This window comes from Carcharhinus amblyrhynchos, chromosome 8 (genome assembly GCF_965287045.1).
Source record: "Carcharhinus amblyrhynchos chromosome 8, sCarAmb.v2.hapA, whole genome shotgun sequence".
In the NCBI taxonomy this organism is placed as follows: Eukaryota; Metazoa; Chordata; class Chondrichthyes; order Carcharhiniformes; family Carcharhinidae; genus Carcharhinus; species Carcharhinus amblyrhynchos.
This window is the reverse complement of record NC_137331.1, coordinates 46,379,827-46,405,705: the sequence shown is the minus strand read 5'-3', so window position 1 is coordinate 46,405,705 and position 25,879 is coordinate 46,379,827. Positions and strand designations below refer to the sequence as shown.

The window sequence follows — 25,879 nt, the reverse complement described above, 5'->3', positions numbered from 1 at the left end:
GTCTCTCCATTCATCCTGCAAGCTTGAACTCTGCCTGTTGTTTACCCAGCAAATGCTGAGCGCAATACCTAAAAAAAATCAACCCACCAACTGCTGACTCTTGAAAAACAACCAGGGATCATCCATCAACATCTTTAAATAGTCCGATCGCAGAATTTGCAAAGTCTATTGAGCCCAAACTGAAGCCACCAAGACATCAATCTTCCGGATCTGTGTCCAACTTAGCTGTTTTTGACTCTCAAACTACTTGACCTATCTTCCCCTTTGAAATTTATGTGTGTGTGTGTGTGTGTGTGTGTGTGTGTGTGCGTGTGTCTTTATTATTTTTATTTAGACCAGCTGTTAAGTACAGTAAAAGTACAGTATATTTTTTAAAACTTGCAAGGAAACCTATTTCTGTGTCTTTTACAGTGAAAGCACTTATACAGTTAAACTCTGAATTGGCAGGAGCATTTTTTAAAAGAAAATGTTTGTGATTAAATGAGTGGGAATAGAGGAGAGATAGTCTAACCTTTGTCACTTGACTGTGACATAGGCGCGTAATCAGGGCTATATTAGCTTTTGGGGTGCAGCTCTTTTCAGGCTGTTAGTCCACTATTACCAACTCTCCAGTTTTTCACCTTTTTCCAGTTCAGACAAAGGTAGCCTGAACCTGAAATTATTTTTTCCTTATGATCCAGATGTGCATTTCCAACAATTTCTGGTTTTATTTCAGATTTGAAAAGAAGTACTTTCACAAAGAGTAAGGTTTACTATTTACTGATTATACAACTTAAATGTTCTTCCCTCCCAAAGTCTCCAGCCCAGTGGTGGCTCTTGTTTCCCACAGTGGCAGAGAATGGACTTTCCAGCATTTATTAGCTGTCTCCCTTGGGAAATGGAATCTGGGTCAACGACTGTGGTAATATCGTGCACAAAGGAGTGTTAGACAACCCTGTTAACCTTAGTGGAGAAATTAAATCCCACACATTTTGTAAAAAAATTTTAACTAACATGGAAGTATGATTTATCTTGTATGATTGACAACATGGCAGCTTGAAATTTAGAGCCATAAGATGGAATTTTACGAGATTTTTTCTAAATGCCCAGCTAGTGTGAAAACAGGAGAGCTCCTGATCCGTTTTTTGGGAGAGTTTTCTCTTCCAGTTTTATGCATCAGTCATTGAAAATACGGGCTAGACCATTTCTAGCCACTGGAGGCAGTGAACTTTCCAGAGAGCCTGAAGCTCAAATCAGAGCTACAAACTGCACATGTGCAGACAAAGTACAAATAAAGCAGCTTTCCTGACAGAACCCCCCAGGCCACATCCAGCCTCCTCCTCTCCCTCTCCCTCTCCCCCACTTCAGGATCCCCTTGCACATGGCCCCCTCAGCCCCGATTGCTGAGGGAAAGCTAGGACTCAGAGTTAGCGCTGAGACCCGGGGTCAGCGCTCAGAGCTGGGTCCATGCTGAGAGTCCAGATTCGGACCCCATGAACAACAGCAGCCCCCTCCTCACTCAGAGGCCTTCCTGCCTCAAAGCGCAATATAGCTGCCATGAAACAACCCCGCCCCTCAGCAGCACAGAGCAGTTTGAAAGTAGAGATTTACCTCCTCACTCACCCTCACTGATCCAGCACCGAAACTGATTTTTATACTTGAAGTATTTTCCTCACCGGTTCCAGCTGCAGTGAACGAGGTGGTCAAGGCACGTGAGCTGGGACAATTGGGAGTTAAGATCACTGATGACATTGTGACGAATGCAAAGAAATGCAAATTGATGATTTTAGGTGGGATCCTGATCACACCAAAGTTTTTTTGTTTGAAGGTACCTGTTGTGTACAATCTGTTTGAGTCAGTGCATGGCTCCATCAAACTCGAAAGGCCCAGCTTTCAAATCGAGATTGTGAAAGCATGGCAGCCAGTTCTCAAATTCAGCTGTGACTCCATACCCAGGATATTTTGGGAGACAGGGTGCACAGACACTCTGGGCCCTATTTTACCATTTTGATTCTAAGTGCTGGGCGGACTTGAAACTGGGAGTGTTTCAGACATGAATTTTGGACCTGTTATCCGGCACCCTCATACGCACTCTGCCTGCAAAAATGTCAGTGACTCCGAAACGCGCTGCACAAGCCTGTGGGCGGGGCTTAACACACCCGAAATTCTGCAGCTCCAATCAGTACTCACTGCCCACCACAACCCCCCCTCCACATCTCCTGCCAACCAACCAAATTCCTCTACTTGAAGGACTGATCCTTATATCAGATTGTACTCAGCCCTATGGTCTTGATCCTTGGGCATCTGGAGGAAGGAGCAGGTTAAGTCAGCAAATGTCCTCATTGGTCTGCTCCTCAGTCTGGCCAAGGTGGCGATCAACACATCCTTGGTATTGCCTGGATAAGGAGGCCGCCTATCTTGACTGGCTGTCTTTCATCTGCAGTTATGCCTATAACTAGGTGTTCTTGGAGAAGGAGAATGTGGGATCTGTCATTATAGTGATGCACAAAATTGGATCACTATTTTGGGCACATTCGTTCACTCAGTTCTGACTGGCCCAGTGAGGTAACCGATCTGGTCTGTTTTGATTTATTATTGTCACGTGTATTGGGATACATTGAAATGCATTGTTTCTTGAATGCTATGCACATGAAGCATACTGCTTATAGAGAAGGAAAGGAGAGAGTGCAGAATGTAGTGTTACAGTCATAGATAAGGTGTAGAGAAAGGTCCATTTAGTGCGAGGTAGGTCTATTCAAAAGTCTGGTGACAGCAAGGAAGAAGCTGTTCTTGAGTCGGTTGGCACATGACCTCAGACTTTTGTATCTTTTTCCAGATGGAAAACGTGGAAGAAAGAATGTTCAGGGTGCATGGGGTCCTTAATTATGCCGGCTGCTTTCCAAGGCAGTGGGAAATGTGGACAGAGTCAATCGATGGGAGGCTGGTTTGCATGATGGATTGGGCTACATTCACAACCTTATGTAGTTTATGGACCTCATGTAGTTTCTTGCGGTCTTGGGCACAGCAGCAGTCGTATCAAGCTGTGATACAACCAGAAAGAATGCTTTCTATGGTACATCTGTAAAGGTTGGTGAGAGTTATAGCTGACATGCCAAATTTCCTTCGTCTTCTGAGAAAGAAGAGGCGATGGTGGACTTTCCTAATTATAGTGTTGGCATTGGGGGATCAGGACAGGTTGTTGATGATCTGGACACCTACATAGTTGAAGCTCTTGACCACTTCTACTTTGTCCCCATTGATACAGACAGGAGCATGTTCTCCACTGTGCTTCCTGAAGTCGATGACAATCTCCTTTGTTTTGTTGACATTGACACTGTCGTCGCAACAGTTCACCAGATTCCCTATCAAACTGCCATCCATCAAATGAGGAATGAGGCCAGGTTAGCGACTAAAGATTTCAACCATGCTCCTGAGCCAGGCCACTTATCAGCATAGACAGACAGACTAACTGGTGTATACAATTACTATGTGGGAACCTGCTTGGTTGTAAATTGATGATGCCCTTTTTTGACTGAATCAATAAGATGCATTTTGCATAATATCTTTAAAAAATGTTAATTTTAAGTTAATTCTAACATTAGTCAAACTGAAGCTTCTCTACCTGTGATCATTTGTAATCTTAATTGCAGATAAGATAACAGGAAGTACAACACGTTAATTATTTTATTCAGACCAGGGAAAATCATGTTCTGAAAGTTACAGCTTTACTTCACAGCCAAAATAACATTACTTCATTTAATTATTCCACGTTACAAATTTCAGAGCTTGCTTTGTTAACACAAACTCTAACCAGTACAAGGAATTTATTACGTCTCGCGGTTTGATAGTAGATAATTTCTTTTTGATTTGCACTATGTGGTCTAGGGTTGTCACATCCGCCCAGAACAGTCACAGAACAAGAGATGGACAGCACGAGAGATTTAATAGCTGTCCTGATGTATAAAATCTAGTACAAAACTGGCTTCTATCAAGAACTAGTTCCTAAAACTAAAAGATTTGAAGACTTCAAAGTAATATAACAATGGTTCAGTTAAAATTTCCAATAAATAATGGATATATAATAAATAGTTCAGAAACATGATCTTGGATCTATTTAGTTGAATGTTTGCATATCTCAGTTCATCCTCAGTTAAACTCCATTACTTAGCAACTTGACATTTGGAAATAATTACAGGGGTACTTCATGACAATTCTGCCACTTTGATAAGCAATCATTTACAGATATGTTGGGTTACTAAAGCAATCTTGCAAATAGCAAATCTGCTTGTCAATAAAATCCAAGACCTTGTGACTGAGGAGGCGGAATCGATCAGAAAGATATAATCACAACTGTTATTAAGACTTGAAATTAAGTTCAAAAATATGTAATGTTTGCGATTGAGATTAATGTACTGAGCAACTATGTGCAGCTTTGAGACACTGTAGCTTTTAATAAGGTTTATAAATAACTGTTAGCTTTAAACTGTACATTATATTAACTAACACTTGGTCACCACATGTCATCTCCAGCACTACTTCTGGTACTCGCCCTTTCTCTATTCTTGATTCGTAACATCTCCATAATGCTGCGAGCATAAATATCTCGCAAATTAACATTTACAACAGAATCAAACGCTGAATTCTTAGTGAGCCTCTTCAAAGCATCACGGTGTCGAAGGGCAGCATCTTTCATCTTCAGAGTAAAGTAACAGGAGGAAAACCTGTCATTTATAATAGCTATGGGTAATGATAAGACTAATATGCCAGTCAAAATGCATAAAAAAGCAATTATCTTCCCGATAGTAGTTTCAGGTCGGATATCTCCATAACCCACAGTGGTCATGGATGTTGTTGCCCACCACCAGGCAGAGGGGACACTAGAAAATGTTGAGTCTGGGACACTGTGCTCCACAGCATACTCCACAGTTGAGAAGATAGAAATGCCCACAGACAGGAAAAGAAGGAGTAAGCCAACCTCTTCATAACATAGAGCGACAGTCATTCCTAAAGATTTCAGACCTGTAAAATAACAAACAATAAACAACGGTCAAAAAGCACTCAAATATTATCCAAGTTAATTCCACACACTGGCCCAATGATTGGCCCTCCTCATGGAGAATGTGGTCGAATGCTACTTCCAGTAACCGTCTCCTGAACGGGTAATTAAATTGCTGAGCTGTGAATGTTTCTTGCTCAATGCTGTTGTGTGTAAGTGGCTTGGAATTGATGTTATGTTCGACATGATTTGGACACACATTGTGGTCTAACCAGACAAGGTAATATAACTTCAGGGGAAAAGCAATAAGATGTTGAAGCATTTTTTTGGTTTGTAGCAGCGACCTCAATGTTTCTTGGTAAACAGAAACAATAGACACTCATGAACAACAATATTCCAGTATTGCTGACAAGAATATCAACACAAAGGAAAACAACTAATTTATACTGTATGAGAAGACAGTGAAAATTGTTTGGCAAGCGGATTCTGATTGGGAGAGATGTTGCCATGGAAAATGCAGCAGTTGATGGTGACTGACTGTTAACTGTCAAACATTGCTTGATATTTAAACCAGACAACTTGGCTTGCATTGGTATTCTTGTGAATTAACCTGATGAGTGCAAGACTACTTTGACAAAATGTCTCTTTTTTCAGCAATACTCTCAAGTTCTGCCTTACCAAATTACTATTAATAATATTCCACTTGTGTGGATCATGGGCCAGTTTCAAATGGGGAGACATCTTTAGAAATTACTTATTGTCACAAATTTTTACAGTAAGTCCTTTGGCCTATTGTGTCTGCACTGTCCATCAAACACCTATCTATTGTAATCCCATTTTCCAGCACTTTGTCTGTGGCCTCGTATAGCTTGGCATTTGTACATGCCTTTTAACTGATCATATTAAAACACTGAAAGTTCCTTCTATTTTACATTGTGTAGGTTTTTATGTTTTCTTCAAGATATTTAGAAGTTGCCCTTTGTAGATGTTACTTTGCAGTTGTTACTTGGTTTTTCTTTTGTCTGCTACCCCAAAATTTCTCTCTCAGTTAATCACTTCCATCTGCATAATCCTCAATTCGGAGGAAACACAGGGCAGGATTTTACGGTCTTGCTCATCCTGAAACTGTAAATTGCCCAAGGTAAAATTCCAGCCACAGACTCTGCAAATATTATTAATATTAATTCTTGTATCAAGGTGTGTTTGTAAAGTGGGAAGAACCTCCCTTTTGCCCATCATCAGATTAAAATAGATTTGGAGGAAACCAGGTTCAATTCTGGGCCTATGAACCCAATTAATTGGGGTACTTACTTTCTCCCTGTGAGACAGAATATATAATCCTACAGCAAGATATACATTTTTTCCAGATTTTGTAGAAGAAACTTGATTTTTAATTTGAAAATGTAGTCAAAATGATCAAATGATCAATTAGTCATTGGCATGTAACAACTGCAAACCATAGTTATTTTCCACTGGTGTGACTCTAGACCAGTGTGATAACAATAAAGCAGCCCTTATACATCGTAAGGACTTGGCATACCACAGGTACCTGCTGAGATAAGTTGGGTGTGACAAGGGCACCTCAACATTGATGCTCTCAGTGTGGATCTAAAATAAAAATTATTAAGGGTGAAGCCATGAAGCCACATTGAGCAGAGGGAAAATCCTTTCAAGTGAGTTGTTTGGGTCAAGGATATGTCCTTTCCTCCCTGGGATCACGTCTGAGTAAGGAGCCCCCTGCTTTGATGGCCCTCCATTGAGCCTGTGGCCTCCACGGGTGGGATTTTCCAATCTCACCCATCCTGCCACTGAAAAATTCCACTCAAGATCAATGGACATTTTGCTTGTCCATCAAATTCATCGCCCTACCCATGGTGGGAAGATTTAGGCCCATCTGTGGAGAATGGGGGAAACAGTGGAGAGGACAGTGGAGGAATGTGGGGGGCATTAGGGGTGAGGTGGGGGTGCAAGTGAGGCAGTTCACTGGTTGGAAATAGGCTGTGAGTTTGCAAGATTTCCCCTAACCGGGACCTTAAACATTTTATCTGACTATCCACCTCTATGAAGCCATCGATTCATCCTCTCCCAACCTGTCCCTGGAATAGGTCTCCAGTGTTGAGAATAGAAACATAGGAGGAGGCCATTTGGCCCTTTGAGTCTGCACCAACATTTAAGACAATCATGGCTGATCGTGCATTTTCAGCATCCCGCTCCCACTTTCTGTCCATGCCCCTTGATCCCTTCAGCCACAAGGACCATGCCCAGCTCCTTCTTGAATATATCTAACAAACTGGCTCCAACAATTTCCTGTGCTATAGAATTCCACAGGTTCACAACTCCCTGAGTGAGGAAGTTCTTCCTCATCTCAATCCTGAATGGCTAACCTCTTATCTGTAGACTGTAACACCTTGTTCTGCACTTCCCCAACTTCGGGAACATTCTTCCCGTATCTAACCTGTCCAGTTGCATCAGGACTTTATATACCTCTATGAGATCCTCTCTCATTCTTCTGAATTCCAGTGAGTGCAATGTCAGTCCTGCCATTCCAAGAATCAGTCTGGAGAACCTTTGCTGGACTCCCTCGATAGCAAGAACATCCTTCCTCAGACAAAGACCAAAACTGCACACAATATTTGAGTTGTGGCTGTATAACTACAGCAAGACTGCATACCAACATTACTTCTCCCTTTTTCTCAGCTCACACTACCTTCAAGCTCACCATCAAAGGGGTAGGACAATTCAGACCAATGTGTCAATACCGTAATATAACACTGCAGAAGAGGGATTTAAATTGAATTCTGTGAATCTCACTGACACCTTCAAACTCACAAAATAATTTACTGTATATTTGGATGTGCAAGCACCAGTATTCAACTGTCCATATTTGCCATTGTACATAAGAACATAAGAACATAAGAAATAGGAGCAGGAGTAGGCCATCTAGCCCTTCGAGCCTGCCCCGCCATTCAATAAGATCATGGCTGATCTGTCGCTGCTCAGTTCCACTTTCCCACTTTCTCCCCATAACCCTTAATCCCCTCTCTTATCAAAAACCCATCAACCCGCGTCTTAAAAATATTTAGCGAGGCAGCCTCCACCACTTCAACGGGCAGAGAATTCCAGAGATTCACCACCCTTTGAGTGAAGAAGTTCCTCCTCAACTCCGTTCTAAACCGCCCCCCTTTTATCTTGAGGCTGTGCCCCCTAGTCCTACTGTCTTTTTTGAGCGGGAAGAGTCTCTCCACCTCTATCCTATCCATCCCATTCATCATCTTATACGTCTCAATGAGATCTCCCCTCATTCTTCTAAACTCTAACGAGTACAAGCCCAGTTTATTCAGCCTCTCCTCATAGCTCAACCCCCTCAACTCCGGTATCAGCCTAGTAAACCTCCTCTGCACTCTCTCCAAGGCCAAAATATCTTTGCGCAGGTGCGGCGCCCAAAACTGCACACAGTACTCCAGCTGCGGCCTCACCAATGCCCTATACAGCTGCAGCAAGACCTCCCTACTTTTATATTCAATCCCCCTCGCTATGAAGGCCAGCATCCCATTAGCCTTCCTGACCACCTGCTGCACCTGCAGGCTGGGTTTTTGCGACTCATTCACAAGGACCCCGAGGTCCCTCTGCACCGTCGCCTGCTGCAGTTTTTCGCCACATAAGAAATAGTCCCTCCTACCAAAGTGGACCACCTCGCACTTGCCAACATTAAATTCCATTTGCCATTTCCTGGCCCATTCGCCCAGCCTATCTAGATCCTTCTGCAGACTCTCCACACCCTCCGCACAATTTGCCGTTCCCCCAATCTTGGTGTCATCAGCAAATTTCGACACCCTACATTCGGTTCCCTCCTCCAGATCATCTATATAAATGGTAAAAAGCTGAGGCCCCAGCACCGACCCCTGAGGCACTCCACTAGTCACCATCCACCAATCCGAATAGCACCCGTTGACCCCCACTCTCTGCCTCCTATTTGACAACCAATCCTCTATCCACGCTAACACCCTACCCCCAACTCCATGTCCCTCGACCTTCTGTACCATTAGCTAGGCTTGCAGTTTCGAGTACATCTCCCTGACAATGATGGGGTTTGATTCCACACCCCGTTTGTTTCCACACACAAATAATTGAAGACCTGTCACCTATTCAAGAAAACCCACTGTCAATCTGCACCACAATTACTCCAGCCACGGTCAAAGTCAAGCTCACTTGTTGCACCTTTTTACTGCCATCTCCTGCCATGTATACTAGATGATTGCCCTCAGATAAGGATGTCCCATAAGAAAACTTTCCTTATATTCACCTCATTCAACAACATCTCTCCATGCCCAGTTATCAAACAGGATGTTCATGTGCTGTACTGTCATGTTACTTTACTGCACACTTTGCTTTCACTGATACCATTAAAGCCTGAACAGCTTTTTGCCCCAGTTTAACTTAAGAGTTTACATCCCACAAGCAACTTCTTTGGGTTTTATGGGACACTAGCACTGGGACAAGAAGAATTGATCTGTTGGGATGGGGTCCATCTAAATTGAACTGGAATAAGAATCCGAGCAGAAAGGATAAATAAAATAGGCACAGGGATTCTTTAAACTAGTTGGTAGAAAGGGTAGCTCAGATGAAAAAATGAATGCAAATAATCATTTTAAAATAACTGAAAAAAAAGATAGGACAGCAATAGTCAAGTCAGAAATTGTAGCATTAAGAGCTACAGGCAAAGGCAAAACCAAAAGGGACATCTTAATTAAATCAAGAGAGAGAATTATTTGATTTGATATGAAACATGTGAGTACAGCAGCATTAAAACAGGAGGACAAATTAGCATATGTGATCCAAATAAGTTTTTGTTACTCAAGTGTTCAGGTAAGGGTCACATTGAATAAGTTCCTCGTGCATTTTCAACATAAAGGGCAGGATATGTGGTAATCATTACTGATGACATGGCTGCCAGATAGTCAAGACTCGAATATAGCAGGATGTGAAAAAAATATACCAGGTTATAAGTTCTAAAAGAGATGTAGGTGATCTGGTTGAGGAAGAATAACATTAGTGATTAAGGACTAAATCATTTCAATGATAAAAGATGATACAAAGATAAGGTGGAAACTTTATGTGTAGAGTTAAGAAATTTCCTCCTCGGGTCTCTGTCCACAGCACCATGATCTCCAACACAGGTAGTTCAAGAGGGTAGGGGCCACCCCAGCCAGAATGGGAATTGTCCCTGTGCTGTTTGCACTAATCCAAACCATACTGGCTGTCCAGCCAACTGAGCCAACTGCCCCCTGCTCCGTCCTCTGTCCCTCATTCCGCTCCCAAGAAATTCCAGTTGCTGTGGCAACGTGCACTTTTACATGCATGCCGTAGTTCAGAACTATGGATAGTGATGGTGGAGGTTCCAATTTTCTAAAGGAAGAAATCGAAAAGGATTTAAGACTGTTGCTGAAGTTGTGTTTCAGCCCTTGGTAGCAGTTGTGATGTGAAAGGATGTATTAATACAGAGATTAGACAGGAAGGTAATAAACACCGAGTAGTTTTAATGGGGGTTTTAATTTCCATATAGATTGGACAAGGCAGTTGAGCTCATGTTAGAAAGAGTAAATTTCTTTGAGTACCAACAAACATGGCTGAAAAAGTTCAGGTCCTGGTTGTCCATGCAGCCACACAATGATTTGTCTCACAATGGGAGGTGATTCTCCCAGCTTGCTGTACTGGGAGCTGGTAGCCCGACCCTGCAGGAGTGAAGGGAGGCCATGGTAGTTATCTTGACTCTTCCAATGAGTTTATGCACGTTCCCGTCTATTTTTAACAATCCCAACAGTCATCGCACCACTCACAAAAGTCACCTTACCTCTCCCAAAGGGCACTTTACTACTCCTAAAGGGCAACCTATCTAGTCCAAACTTGTTCCAGAACCACATCCAAAAGGGTACCCTACCTCCCAAAAAAGGTACCTTTGCTCTCCATAGAACTCTGGCAGCTTCAGATTTTCTCTTACCTGGTCTGAAGTATGCGTCATGTTTTACACAGACCACCAGCCCAAATCAGATCAGATTGAGAATGTTGAACTTTAACATGTGCAGCTGTCTCTGTGAATCAAGGATGCATAGATCATACCCCTGCCTCCAATTTCTGCCCCCCAAAATCCCACAAAAATTTGGACCTGGAACTGGGTCTCTGCCACCATTTTCAAAAGGTGGAAGGACTCAGCATCTGCGGAAATAGTTAAGCCTGAGTCACCAGCTACCCTTTTCTTTAATACATTTGTGGAGCTGCCTGCATACCACTATTATATGAATCAAAGAATCAGACCTCAACCTAGGTTCATGGGCTTGATTAGTAGGTGTGTTGAGAATGCGACATGCTGACTGATTGAATGCATTCCCCTATGGAAGGGAGCTCAATAGTCAGAGGTTTCCAATCACAGAATTATACTGGGACAATCATGTGACAATCTAGTGTCAGAGTTTTGGTCTTGGAGCCGACAACAGAAGAGCTGTAAATTTTAAAAGTCAGTCAGCAGACACAGCTAAGTTAGTTTTCACATGATAATCAGTTCTACAGGGTAAAGGTGAGCTGATATTTTGAAGGCTACCAATGGAGTATTGCTACCTACAGAATCTAAAGATAAGGTGAATTCCCTGAAGGTACAATAATAATAAAATGAAATATCTTAAATATAAAGTATGATATATTTGGTTAAATAATATATCTATTATAATATGCTTTATCATATAGTACAAACAAAATAATTGATAATTCATCATTTAATATATCAAATGTAAAATCAAAAATCATTAAAACCAATTTAAGTATAAAACAGATCAAAATGAGAAAGTTTAATTACCTTTGGGAGGAGTGGGCAGACATTGGACTGAATGTTTACTGAGGCAGTAATGAGGATGTAAGTATTTTCTATTTGTATCGGAGCTAATGACTCTGGTCACTTATTCCTGTGGATCTGATTTCTACTTATGAAAAGACAGGAGAAGGAGGATGGCAAAAGGGAAAAGGTAAGAGGAAAGAGAGAAGAGAGTAGAGGATGTTGAAGGGAAGGAAGGTGGAAAAAGATGACATTTCATCCAATTTTTTACTTAATTAGAAGTGCAGTTGCAGAGATAATTATTAAGGAAGGGAAGATACAAACATGAAGAGGTCTTTTTTGTCTTTTGCTTTACAGTCACATAAAATCATAGAATCCCTACAATGCAGAAGGAGGCCATTCATCCCATCAAGTTGGCACTGACTCTCCAACACAACATCTTAACTAGGCTCACTCCCCGCTCTATCCCCATAACCCACACATTTACTCCACTAATCCCCCTAACTTACACATCTTTGAACACTAAGGAGCAATCCACCTAACTTGCAAATGGGGCAGCACAGTGGCACAATGGTTAGCAATGCTGCCTCTCAACTCCAGGGACCTGGGTTCGATTCCCGGCTTGGGTCACTGTCTGTGTGAGTTTGTGTCTTCACCTGTGTCTTTTTCCTCTGGGCGCTCCAGTTTCCTCCCACACTCTAAAGATGTGCAGATTAGGTGCATTGGTCGTCCTAAAATTACCCCAAATTGTCCCAGGATGCATAGGTTAGAGGGATTGGTGGGGTAAATACGCAGTGTCACAGTGATAAGGCCTCAGGATTGTTGTCAGTGCATTGTGTTGTGTGGCACTGTCATTGTGCTGGATAGGACAGACTTTGAACCAATCTAGCAACTCAAGACTGGGCATCCATGAGGCACTGTGGGCCATCAACAGCAGCGGAGTTGTACTCCAGCACAATCTGCAATCTCATGGCCTGAAATATCCCCCACTCAACCATTACCATCATGCCAGGGGGTCAACCCTGGTTCAATGGAAAGTGCAGGAGGGCATGCCTGGAGCTGCAGCAGGCATATCTAAAAATGAGGTGTCAACCTGCTGAAGCTACCAAACAGGATTACTTGCATGCCAAATGGCAAAAACAGCAAGTGATAGACAGAGCTAAATAATCCCACAACCAATGAATCAGATCTAAGCTCTGCAGTCCTTCCACATCCAGTTGAAAATGATGATGGACAATTAAACAACTCACTGGAGGAGGAAGCTCCACAAATATCCCCATCCTCAATGACGGAGAAGCCCAGCACATCAGTGCAAAAGAGAAGGCTGAAATATTCACTGCAATATTCAGCCAGAACTGCGAAGTGGATGATCGATCTTGGTCTCCTCCAGTGGTCCTCAGCATCTCAAACGCCAGTTTCCAGCCAATTCAATTCACTCCACGTGATATTAAGGAATGGTTTGAGGTACTGGATACTGCAAAGGCAATGGGCCCTGATAACATTCCAACAATAGTACTGAAGAATTATGCTCCAGAGCTTGCTGCTCCCCTAGCCAAGCTTTTCTAGTACAGTTACAACACTGGCATCTACCCAACAATATGGAAAATTGCCCAGGTATGTCCTGTACACAAAAAGCAGGACAAATCCAACCCAGCCAATTACCACCCAATCAATCTACTCTCGATCATCAGTAAAGTGACAGAAGGGAACATCAACTTGTTATCAAGTAGCACCTGCTCAACGATGTCCAGTTTGGGTTTCACCAGCGTCACTCAGCTCCTGACCTCATCACAGCCTTGGTTCAAACATGGAAGAACCAGCTGAATTCCAGAGGTGAGGTGAGAGTGACATCCCTTGACATCAAGGCTGCATTTGACTGAGTGTGGCATCAAGGAGCCCTAGCGAAACTGGAATCAATGGATATCGGAGGAAAACTCTCGGCTGGTTGGAGTCATACCTGGTACATAGGAAGATGGTTGTGGTGTGGAGTTATCTCAGCTCCACAACATCTCTGCAGGAGTCCCTCAGGATTATGTCCCTAGGCCCAACAATCTTCAGCTGCTTCATCAATGATCTTCCCTCCATTATAAGATAAGAAGTGGGGATGTTTGCTGATGATTATACAATATTCAGCACCATTCGCAACTCCTCAGATACTAAAGCAGTCCATGTTCAAATGCAACAAGATCTAGACAGTATCCAGGCTTGGGCTGACAAGTAGCACATAACATTCATGCCACATATGCCAACCACATTCAACGGTGTAACCATCACTGAATCCCCCATTATCAACATCCTTGGGGTTACCATTGACCAGAAACTCAACTGAACTCACCACATAAACACAGTGGCTAGAAGAGCAAGTCAGAGGCTAGGAAGTACTGCAGCAAGTAACTCACCTTCTGACCACCACCACCACCCCCCCTCACCCCAGAGTCTATCCACCACCTACAAGGCACAAATTAGAAGTGTGATGGAATATTCTCCACTTACCTGGATGGATGCAGCTCCAACAACACTCAAGAAGCTTGACACCATCCAAAACAAAGCAGCTTACTTGATTGGCACCACATCTACAAACATTCAATCCCTCCTTCACCGATGCTCAGTAACAGCAGTGTTTACTAACTACAAGATGCACTGCAGCAATTCACCAAAATCCCGTACTCAGCATCTTTCAAACCCATGACCATTTCCATCTAAAAGGACAAGGACAGCAGGTGAATGGGAATACCACCATCGGCAAGTTCCTCTCCAAGTCACTCATTATCCTGACATGGAAATATATTGCCGTTCCTTTGCAATCATTGGGTCAAAATCCTGAAACTCCCTTCCTAACAGCATTGTGGGTCAGCCCACACAACATAAACTGTAGCGATTCAAGAAGGCAGCTCACCAGCATCTTTCCATGTCCCATGAACGAATAAAGAAAAGACTTGATGGGCCGAATGGCCTCCTTCTGCACTGTAGGGTTTCTATGATTCTTTCTACGTTTAGACTGTGGGAGGAAACCTGAGCACCCAGAGGAAACCCACAGAGACACAGAGAATGTGCAAACTCAACACAGTCTGTGGGATGGTTAGATTTAAATCTGGGTCCCTGGTGATGTGAGGCAGCATTGCTAAACATTGTGTCACCATGCTGCCCCTTCCTAGACAATTGAATAGTTTAAAAAAAGGTCCATATTGTGAGCAAGGTTTATTGATCTACTTACAGAGGAAAACAGAACAATGTTGGTGGAATTGTTAGCATTCATTTTTGAGTGATTACAGGTGTCATTAGGGATCAGTAATAAACACACACATACTTAAAATGTAAAGTGCAACACACACCATATCTATAAAGGGGTTTTCAGCATTATTGTAATTAATATCCACAGGAAGTGTGCAGAGCAGGCTGATCAGTCAATCAATGCAGAATTAACAACAGCCCTGTCATTTTGGAGCTCTGCAATGCAACTGATGTCATGTCTTGAGACTGAACAGCCAGAAATGCTGCAGGAAAGATTCATGCACCCCTCTTCCCTCACCGGTGCTGTTTAAAGGGAACCATTAGCTATTTATTTTAGTTTAAGAGTTCATTTATCGATCTCAGAAGTAGGCTCACATTAACACTGCAATAAAGCCACTGTGAAAATTCCCTAGTCATAGTTGCTGGTTTAGTCCCTCTGACTTTACAAGTTGTTCCAATTTTCAAAAGAACAGGATGTAATCTGGCAGATATTGTAGTATCTTTTGCTGACTTCAAAATTATTGCATAAATAATTTTGCCTCAGGCATTGATGCATTAATAGGCCTTCTTATGAAATCATACATAACATTGGCAATGTGCGGAGATCATGTAGAGCAGGACAAGCTCCTAGAAGGAGGAGGAGGAAGACATGACCATGACCACCAAGGGTGTTGGGGAGTAATTCTACTTGATCCTCAGTGCTGAACAATATTTGAGATATCTGTGCTTCACTATGGAGATCCAGATTGAAAGCTGCTAGCTGCTGCAGTCTGAGAGCAGGGCAGTGATCACAACGCCAGTGGCTGTGAAGATAATAATGGTCATGAACTTAGACTGCTTCCAGGCTGGAGAGAATAGCAACATCTCACATTTGCATGGCACTGTTGCAATAATGCCAATTACTGAGAGATAAATTCATTAAATTTAAATTCCTTTTTGCCAGCGAGAAGCAGATGGAGTAACAGAAAGATTTGTAAGGTTATACAGGTATCCCCATGGTACAGAATGCCATTGGTTGTATGTATGCTGATTTGTGGGGAGTAAGGGAGGGAGAACGCATGTCAATTCTGCCCGTGTAACTAAAACAGATTCCACTCCATCAGAAGCAGCTGTTATGTGACCATAAGCAGTTTATTAAGCAGTTTGTGTCCAGTATCCCGGCAGCAGTCATGATGCTTTCATTCTGTGATAGTCTGTCTGTGCATTTCAGCCACTATAGCAAACCAAAGGCTGGTTACTGCATGACCACCTCTATCCACTAAGAACACAATAGTGACTCTAGTTCATAACCCACTCATACGGGGACAGCAAGTATACAATGGGCTGGATTTTGCCAAGATTATCAGCATGTTGACATCAGCACCATTTCCAGGTTTTGAACCCACTTACATTTATTTACTATTGGATTCCATTCTCACTTCTAATCTGTATGAATGTATATGTCTATGTCTTATAATCTTTTTCCTTACCTATTTAGTAGTTTATAAACTCACTCTATTTTTAACTTGAGAAAATATGGTTAAATTGGCTCCTTTTTAAACATAACTATTGGGTCTGGAGAAGATCCCTATAGGGAAGGGAACCTTGTTAGACGAACCTTGTTGCTACCAGTGGAAGGAGTTGAATTAGCACAAGCCAGTTCAATCTCCCTCACCTGTAACAATTGTGTGGGTATCCCAACTGGATGGTGACAAATCGAGGGGTCTGATACAGAGCAACAAAACTGGGGAACAACACCTGCGGGTGGTTGTAACACAATCTGTTTTCTTTGATTCATTTATGGGTTGTGGGTGTGGCTGACTTGGCCAACATTATTGCCCATCCCTAATTGCCTTTGAACACATGGCTTGTTAGGCCATTTCAGAAGACATATAAGAGTCCCACATTGCTGCAGATCCAGAGTCACATATAGTCCAGGTGAGGATGGCAGATTTCCTTCCCATAAGGATATTGGCGAACCAGATGTGTTTTTATAACAATCGATAATGGTTTCATAGTTGTCATTGGACCGTTAAGTCGTTGGGAGCCATCTGCCTCCACTGTATTCTGCCAATTAATTCTGCTTCTCTCCACTGATGTTACCTGACCTGCTGAGTATTTCCTGTTGAGCATGTTATGTGTTTTATTTTAGGATTTGAGATTTGTTATCTCTATTTTCACCTCCTCCTCCTCCAATGCTATATGCTGATGGAAAATTACTGAGGAAGGCAACCCCACATGAAAATTATTTTTAGGAAGTTGATGCAACTGGGAGTCACCACACACTGGTGCACACTGCAAAGGCTGGACAGACAATGAAGGATGTTTACCGTGGTCAAAGCAAACCCTGGCAGCAAGAAGCCCAGAATAAAGAGCTAATCATAGACAGTGTTAGCTATTTCTAGTTGAGCAAGCAAAGAGTCTATGACAAACCATATGGTACTGTGCTAAACTTGATGTCTACACTTGGGATTTCCAGGATCTACACTATTTTTTTTATTTTTGTGCAAAATATTGCACTTTCCAAAATTATATCCTGAAAGTTTAATGAATGACTCTCCTGGAGGAGACTGCGGAGAAAAGTTGACCTTGGTTCTCGATGGAGTTGAAAATGTCGGCAATATGAATCATCTTATTCAGCCTTCGTACCATAATAATAGTTGTGCTAACCTGCATTGTGATACCTATGATAATCTATGTCAGGGTTTTATTTGATAGTATTCTACATGTAATCTCATTCACCAATTTTTGGGATTATACTCATCATTAGACTTAAATTGGGTGCTAACTGCTTGATAAACTACTTACGAAAGATGAAAAATGGAAGCCAGTCCGCAGCACTTTGGGATAGCACAGTAAGATTGTTTGGCTGATAAGTCCACCTCTATGTCTTAAATTGAGTTTTTTTTTAAATAATTTATATTAAAGCTAATTTGTATTGACATTTTAGGTCAGACAATTCCTACATGAAATGCATAGCTTACCTGTTGAGTGTCTCCCAAGTTTCAACATACGTAATGACCTCATCAACCTCAGGATCTGGACAACTTTCCCCACATTTTCCAGTTCTGTGGAGCCGCCATAAAGCTGCTCCACCAACATTGTGATATAAAATGGGACCACAGCAATGAGGTCTATGATATTCACCAGACTCTTAAGGAACTTGCACTTGTTTTTCACACATAGAAATCTCAGTAGATACTCTGCAGAGAACCATGTGATGCAGATATACTCAACCGCATTCAATAAAGGGGGTTCCAGTATTGTATATTCAAGAGAAAAGAGAGCCATATTTGCAATGGAAATGAGAACAAAGGCTACAGAAAGGATTCCAAATATTTTAGCTAGCTTTGAAGAGTCAGGTTTCTCCATCATGACCCATAATTTTTGTCTCAGTTTTTCACAAATTACTCCAGAGAAATCTTCCTCTTCATTCTGAATCATTTCTGTGTCTCGTTTTATGTCTAAAGCTTCATTAATTTCTTTCCGTCTGTAATATTTGTCTCGGCAACAAGCATCAATATTGAGCTCATCTACTCCCCAGTATTCAATTTCCTGCAAGAAGGACATTGCACAGAGTTCTTCGTTTACATGCAATCTTCCAGTTTTATAATAATTTACGATGTACTTGAATGTTTGAGAACTCCGGTCAAAAAAATATTCATTGTCCACAAAATTGGCATCGTCACACAGCTCCAGCACAGAATCTTGTTCCGACATAGCCAGCTTCCCCAGACGCGTTTCAGGGTAGGATAAGAGAGTTTCATGTGACAAAGTGAATCTGCTGCCACCAACATTTATGACAAAGACGTTTAAAGGATTTTTATTCAGATGTTCTTCACTGCAGAAAACACTGGATTCCAGTGAGAATACTGAGCAATTACCTTCATTCTGTTGAACTAACCAAGGAGAGCAATTGGGAGACTTCATGGTACATGGTCACTGCTGAAGGCCTGATAGATAAATTAAAAATCATCTTTGTTAGGGCACATAATAGCATTAATAACATTGCTATGTCCCTTTTCATTGCATTACACATTACTCACTAAGGCCTAAAAATGGATTACACAAAACTCTTAATGAAAAGCCCCTTCAGCATTTTTTTAGATGTTAAACTTCATAAAACTGTACCTGTCTCCAGCGCATGTGCTCATTACTGTGAAGCATGATTATGAATAAATGTTCAACACTTTTTTCCCAACAGCAGTACAAGAATTTTTATGACATGTCTTTAACCTAGACTGGTGGAAAGCATTGTTGTAACTTAAGCACAGAAAAATCGCCATCATCACCTAATACAGGAGGAAAGTACATAGTAAATAGCAGAACCCTTAGAAGCATTAACATATATAGGGATCTAGGCGTACAGATCCATGGTTCCCTGCAAGTGGCAATACAAGTGGATAAGGTGGTCAAGAAGGCATATGGCATATTTGCCTTCATTGGTCATGGTATAGAATATAAAAATTGGTAAGTCATGTTGCAGCTATATAGAATTTCAGTCAGCCCACATTTGAAATATTGCAGACAGTTCTGGTCATCATGCTACCAGAAGGATGTAGTGGCTTTGGAAAGATAACAGAAAAGATTTACCAGAATGTTGCCTGGTTTGGAAGGTATTAGCTATGAGGAGAGATTGGAAAATTTGGTTTGTTTTCACATGAGCTTTGGAAGTTCAGGAGTAACTTGCTAGAAGTTTGCAAAATTTTGAGAGGCATGGAAAGAATGTATAGTTTCAGTCTTTTTCCCAGGGTAGAAATGTCAATTACTGGAGAACATAAATTTAAGATAAAAGGGTTAAAGTTTAAAGGAGATGTGAGAGACAAGTGTTTTACACAGAGGGTGGTAAGTGCCTGGAATGCACTACCAGACGAGGTGGTAGAAGCAGATACAATAGCAACATTTAAGAGGTGTCTTGACAGATGCATGAGAAAGCAGAGAATAGGGGGATATGATCCATATAGAGGCTAAAGGCCTTTAGTTTAATAAGGTGTCATGTGTCAATGCAGGCTTGGTGGGCCTTTTCCTATGTTGTAATATTCTTTGTTCTTTTTCAAATATGCATGCAAAATCTAAAGACATACCCACTGGAGGAAAGCAAATCTGAGATGGATACTTTCTCAGTTTGATTGAACGGAATTTGTACCTTTCACTGAAGTTCATAGAATCAATATTCTATAGAAGTGGCCGCCTTTTTTGGATTCTCTTGGGAAAACTGTCCCTTTAATTCAAAATGCTGCTTGACACCCATTAATTTTATATATGTCACTGGCTCTGCTATGTATTTGCAAACTTCTAGGATATGTTACTTTCCAAATATCAATGATTCTTTAAGTAAAATTTCATAATCTGGAAAATAGTTGCTATAAAAGTGTATTGACATATTTTGTGAAAGTCAATCCGAGTAATTTTTTAATATATGTTTAATGTATGTTATATGCTTCATGCCTGGAGACTGAAGTTAATAATGCAATAATTAATCATTGAATTCCTATAATGTAGAGGCAGGCCATTTGGCTCATTGAGTCTGCACTTACTCTGTCTGAGACAGCAGCCTATCCCCGTAACCCCAAGAATTTACCCCATTAATCCCCAAATCTACACACCCTGGGACACTAAGGAACAATTTACCATAACAAACCAACCTAACCCACACATCTTTGGATTGAGGGAGGAAACTAAAACACCTGGAGGAATGTGCAAACTCCACACAGTCACCCATTGCCAGAATTGAACCCAAGTCCCTGGCAGCAGTGCTGATCACTGTGCCACCATGCAGCCCCAACAGCCAACTTGGGGCTTAGCTGGGATTTGAACCCAGGACCTCCCACAAGCATCTCTAATTGTAACAGCCAACACGAGAATCATACCCTTATACCAACGAGCCAAGACATTGGGAAAAAATAAATCTCACCCACAACAATCATGCTAAAACAAGAAACTGCAAAGTCTGGAAATCTGAACTGAACGCAGGAACAGATAGAAATATACAGTAGGTGCTCTATGCACGACAGACTGCAGCTTCATTGTAATCTGGTATCATAATTGAGTATGGGGGAGGGAACGGAGCTAATTGACAGAATGGTCAAATAGATTACTTTTTTTAAATTACAAGAGGTGAAAACTCATTGAGATAATATCAGGTGACAATTAGAAGTATAAAAGGCAGTGAATTAGGTCATTAGGATAGTCAAGCAAAATGAAGTAATGAGCTAATTGTGGATGCTGTAAAGCACTAACAATACACGTACGAAACATTCCAAGTAGCTAAAATCAATCAATTTCCATAGTGTCCAATTTTCTCTTACAAATGTGTCATAGTGAATCCTCAAATGATGCAAGAATTTTTAGAATCACTGATAAAAGAGAAGCTTGCATTTATAAAGCGCTTTCAGTACTTTGGAAAGGTAGGATGGAATCTTCTCAAAATTTGTCACAGTACCTGGGGGTGTGGTTTCTGCCATCACAGCAGGGCTGGGCCTACTGCAGCTGATAATGCTGGCTCCATAGAGTTCAGGGTGCCATCATTAAGGATCACCCTGATCTGCGCTTGAAATAAAATCCCCCCTCCAACCCCCAGCCTAGAGATACATGGGACCCCCTCAAGCACTGGGGCAACTCCTCCGCATAAACATTTGAGCAACTCAACGCCCAAAAAGCATCAAGGCACCCCCCCCAAACCCCCATTCCACACCAACACAGGCATCAGGGCAATGCCCTGTCCCACAAGCATTGAGGAATCAGCCCCCCCACACACATAGGTGAACACCCTCCCCTCCAGTGCGGCTCCCCAGAGGGCCTTCTCTGGCAGTGACACTCTGGTTGGCATTGACAGATTGGCACTGACCAGTTGGCAGTACAAGGGCAGTGCCTAGGCATATCCCACTCCCCCAGGAGCTACACTTATCCTTGCATCCCAACATGTTCCCCTCAACTGCTTCACACTTTTAAAATATTTGTTGTGAACCTTGCCAACATGATATGAATATTCAATGAGTTGGGAACAGATTGTGGGCAAGCCCTTTGATATTATTTGCACTTATTAAAATTTATTGAAATGATATTCCTGCCCTTTCCGTTTGGAATCTCGTCATGTCACCAGCCAGAGGTGTGGGAAATTGGAAAATGAGGCAAGAATCTCATTTTTCAACACTCACGAGGCTTTGGGTCTGTGCCACCATTTTCATTGATGACTAACGTAGGTTCCAAATCACTCGTCACTATTGTCATGTAGGAAATGAGGCAACTAGTGCATCGTGAGCTTTTATTTATCAGTGTCAATAGTAGGCTTACATTAACATTGCAATGAACTAACTGTGAAAATCCCCTAGTCGCCTGGTGCCTGTTTGGGTACATTGAAGGAGAATTTAACACGGCCAATATACCTAACCAGCACATCTTTGGACTGCGGGGGAAAACTAGAGCACCCGAAGGAAACCCACGCAGACACAGGGAGAATGTGCAAATTCCGCACAGACAGTGATCTAAGCTGGGAATCGGGACTCGGGTCCCTGACACCGTGAGGCAGCAGTGCTAATCACTGTGCCACTGTAAGATAGGTCAAATATTGGTTGGAATACCAGGGATAACTCCCCCGATCTCATTGGAAATAATGCCATATCATCTTTTACACCCACCCAAGTAGGCAAATGGGCATCGGTTTAAAGTCGCATCCAGAAGAAGCAACCTCTGACAATGCATCCTTGTGATCTAGAGGGGTGTAGCAATGCTATGCATCTAATGAATCATTTTGTGGTTTATTTCAGGAAACTTTAGGCACACAGTCCGTGATTTCCAGAACCTGCAAGCAGCATTCCCTGCTGGGAGCACAAAGTGACAGAATGACCTCTGGTGTATCATATGGGAAAACACTGCAAACAGTAAGTTTATGTTTTAGGAACGAGTGAAAGTCTCAGATATGTAGTTTGTAACCTAAACTTTTAAGGCTGGAATTTTCCAATTGTTCACCCTGACAGGTTCCTCTGGTTGTGGCTGCAAAACACGCAGTGGATTGTATGGAAAATCCTGCCATCTTGGATTTATCTAATGTGACAGCTATCATTTAATCACTTGTATCATTGATGTCCTTGTCACTTTCCAAAGTGTTGTTGCCTTCTACTTGTATTTCCAGGATTCATCTGTACAGATGGAGACAACAATGTTGGATTTCAGCTGTGTCCATATTTTTGATACAAAGACAATAACACGGCTGTGACTGACAAAACAAAACAACTTACATTATTTACAGTGAGCACAAGAAAAATAAAGGATGAAGAACAATAGTGAAGAATTTTCAAGATTTTCTAATATGATATGTGACATGCTTTTAACTATTAGCTTTATAGACTTTGCAATGATATGACATACTGGGGCTAAACTTCTGAAAGGCTTCTCCTCATCCTCTTCAGCTGAAGAACAGTCGAAGTCTTGGCATAATGGCTTAAACTAATGAATGCCTTATGCAGTTCCTCTTCGTGGGTTTGAATATGATCAGCTTCTGGATGATATTAGCCAATCAGGTTAAATAGATAGAGAAGTGTTCTTTGACTCAAATTCCTCATAAACCTTCAACCAACAATATGGTTTTCAATTCGCAACAGTTATGTTTAAGGCACAACATACATCATTCACTACCATTTTACCATATCGCAAAATAATTGCAATTATGTTTAAATATGACTTTCCAGATAGTATCGCAGCCTCAACTAAGGAGGTGATTGGGTGACTATCTGGGGCCACTAGTCCCAGCCTGGCTTCTCAAAGGCCAGATGAATTGGACATGAGGGCCAAATCGGGATTTCGGCAAGTGTCAAACTCGTTGTGAGTCTCCAGGTCTGGCGCACTTGCCAAGATCAGGTTCACATCCAGAGTAACGAGAATCAGATTAGAATTGATTTAAATTCATCTGAATCCAACAGTGACTGGAAGGCTGAGTCAGCAGCCCCCTGAGATGCTCCCCACCATTCCCCAGCTGGAAGACACACAGGCACCAAGTAGTCCATGGTTACGTTTTAGAAGTACTATGAAGTACGGGGATATGGCCAAGGGCTGAAAAAGGAATCTCTTGTGGCCGGCAGACACCTGATGGGCTGATTGGCCGCATCTTCCGTTATTAATTTCTATAAATATATAGCCAAGCTCCTCACTTCATCCAATGATATCCTCAGAAGAGCCATTCATATTAGTGAAGCAAGACATCCAAATAATTCTGTCGTTGACATATGAGATGAAAACGCAAAAAATCTTGTCCATTTGAACAGTGATTCATTTAATAATGCATTGGCTCTTAGAAGTTTCATAAGTCCGACTTCTGTTGCAGCTGCCTTGGATTTGAAATTAACCTCAGAGTTATGACAATACCACACTTAATATGCCAGATCCTACATGTGAATACTGTTAATTAAAGCACCAGACTCTTTCTACATGACTTTACTTTCTCCTTCTTAAGAACTCTCAATGTTCACCTTCTTAAGAACTCTTAATAATATTTTAATATAATTCATTGGCATTCTGGGATATCATGACAACATGATACAAGAATACAAATCTTTTTATGTTGGTTTTGTCATCAATTTCAGCATCCACGAGTGAGATAGTGGGCAGTTGCTCATGAGGAGGTCTGAAAGGGCTGGTATTGGGTTAAATCTTCCTCCCTATGTCAGGAGTGTTTGCCTTCCAATGACTAGATGAATTGGTAACTTGTGAGACATTATATATAAGAACATAAGAACATAAGAACATAAGAAATAGGAGCAGGAGTAGGCCATCTAGCCCTTCGAGCCTGCCCCGCCATTCAATAAGATCATGGCTGATCTGTTGTGGCTCAGTTCCACTTTCCCGCCCTCTCCCCATAACCCTTAATCCCCTCTCTTATCAAGAACCCATCAACCCGCTTCTTAAAAATATTTAGCGAGGCAGCCTCCACCACTTCAACGGGCAGAGAATTCCAGAGATTCACCACCCTTTGAGTGAAGAAGTTCCTCCTCAACTCCGTTCTAAACCGCCTCCCCTTTATCTTGAGGCTGTGCCCCCTAGTCCTACTGTCTTTTTTGAGCGGGAAGAGTCTCTCCACCTCTATCCTATCCATCCCATTCATCATCTTATACATCTCAATGAGATCTCCCCTCATTCTTCTAAACTCTAACGAGTACAAGCCTAGTTTATTCAGCCTCTCCTCATAGCTCAATCCCCTCAACTCCGGTATCAGCCTAGTAAACCTCCTCTGCACTCCCTCCAGGGCCAAAATATCCTTGCACAGGTGCGGCGCCCAAAACTGCACACAGTACTCCAGCTGCGGCCTCACCAATGCCCTATACAGCTGCAGCAAGACCTCCCTACTTTTATATTCAATCCCCCTCGTATATGCTAATCTATATCTCTGTTTTATTGTATACAAGCTCAAACCCTAGAGCATGTGCCACCCTGACACTCCTGTACGTGGTACACTTTCAGAACTAGAAACCTCATTCTTTTACCATGGGTGTGTGTGAAATACAGAACCATTGAGATGTATTTGTCATGGAGGAAACGACAGGTTTGATTCAGTTGTACACATATCTTAAACGGACATTGCATTGAACATCTAATTAGTCTTGTGATTAACTAAATTTTTGAGGAGCAGTTCAGTTACAGATTTCAATGATTTTTTTTGTCTGGGTTCTTGCTGCAGTAGAGACTGTCAGAGGTAAATCCATAGTTACAACTCCAGAAGATTGGTTTCATTAAAAATCTAACATCAAATGCTTCCTGCATTGATGTGAGACTGGGTGATTCTTCCTTCAGTAATTCCGAATGAAGAAAAAGCAGGATGTGTTCTTGAAAGTCAGCTGAACAGCTGATTGCTGATTCAGGAGCCTCACATACAGTGCAGA

General features: G+C 41.9%; 1 protein-coding gene across 2 annotated transcripts in view; it reads right to left on the bottom strand.

Moving 5' to 3' along the window:
* Window positions 1-3,720: 3,720 nt before the first annotated feature.
* Window positions 3,721-25,879, bottom strand: part of kcnv1 (potassium voltage-gated channel modifier subfamily V member 1) — a 61,073-nt gene continuing 38,914 nt past the window's right edge. For both annotated transcript variants that reach the window (XM_080194866.1, XM_080194867.1), the window contains 2 exons: window positions 17,993-18,961; window positions 3,721-4,998 (listed from right to left, as the gene is read on the bottom strand). In XM_080194866.1, the coding sequence (XP_080050992.1) occupies window positions 4,490-4,998; window positions 17,993-18,938 (1,455 nt within the window). In that variant the 5' untranslated portion in view covers window positions 18,939-18,961 and the 3' untranslated portion in view covers window positions 3,721-4,489. The remainder of the gene's footprint in view (window positions 4,999-17,992; window positions 18,962-25,879) is intronic.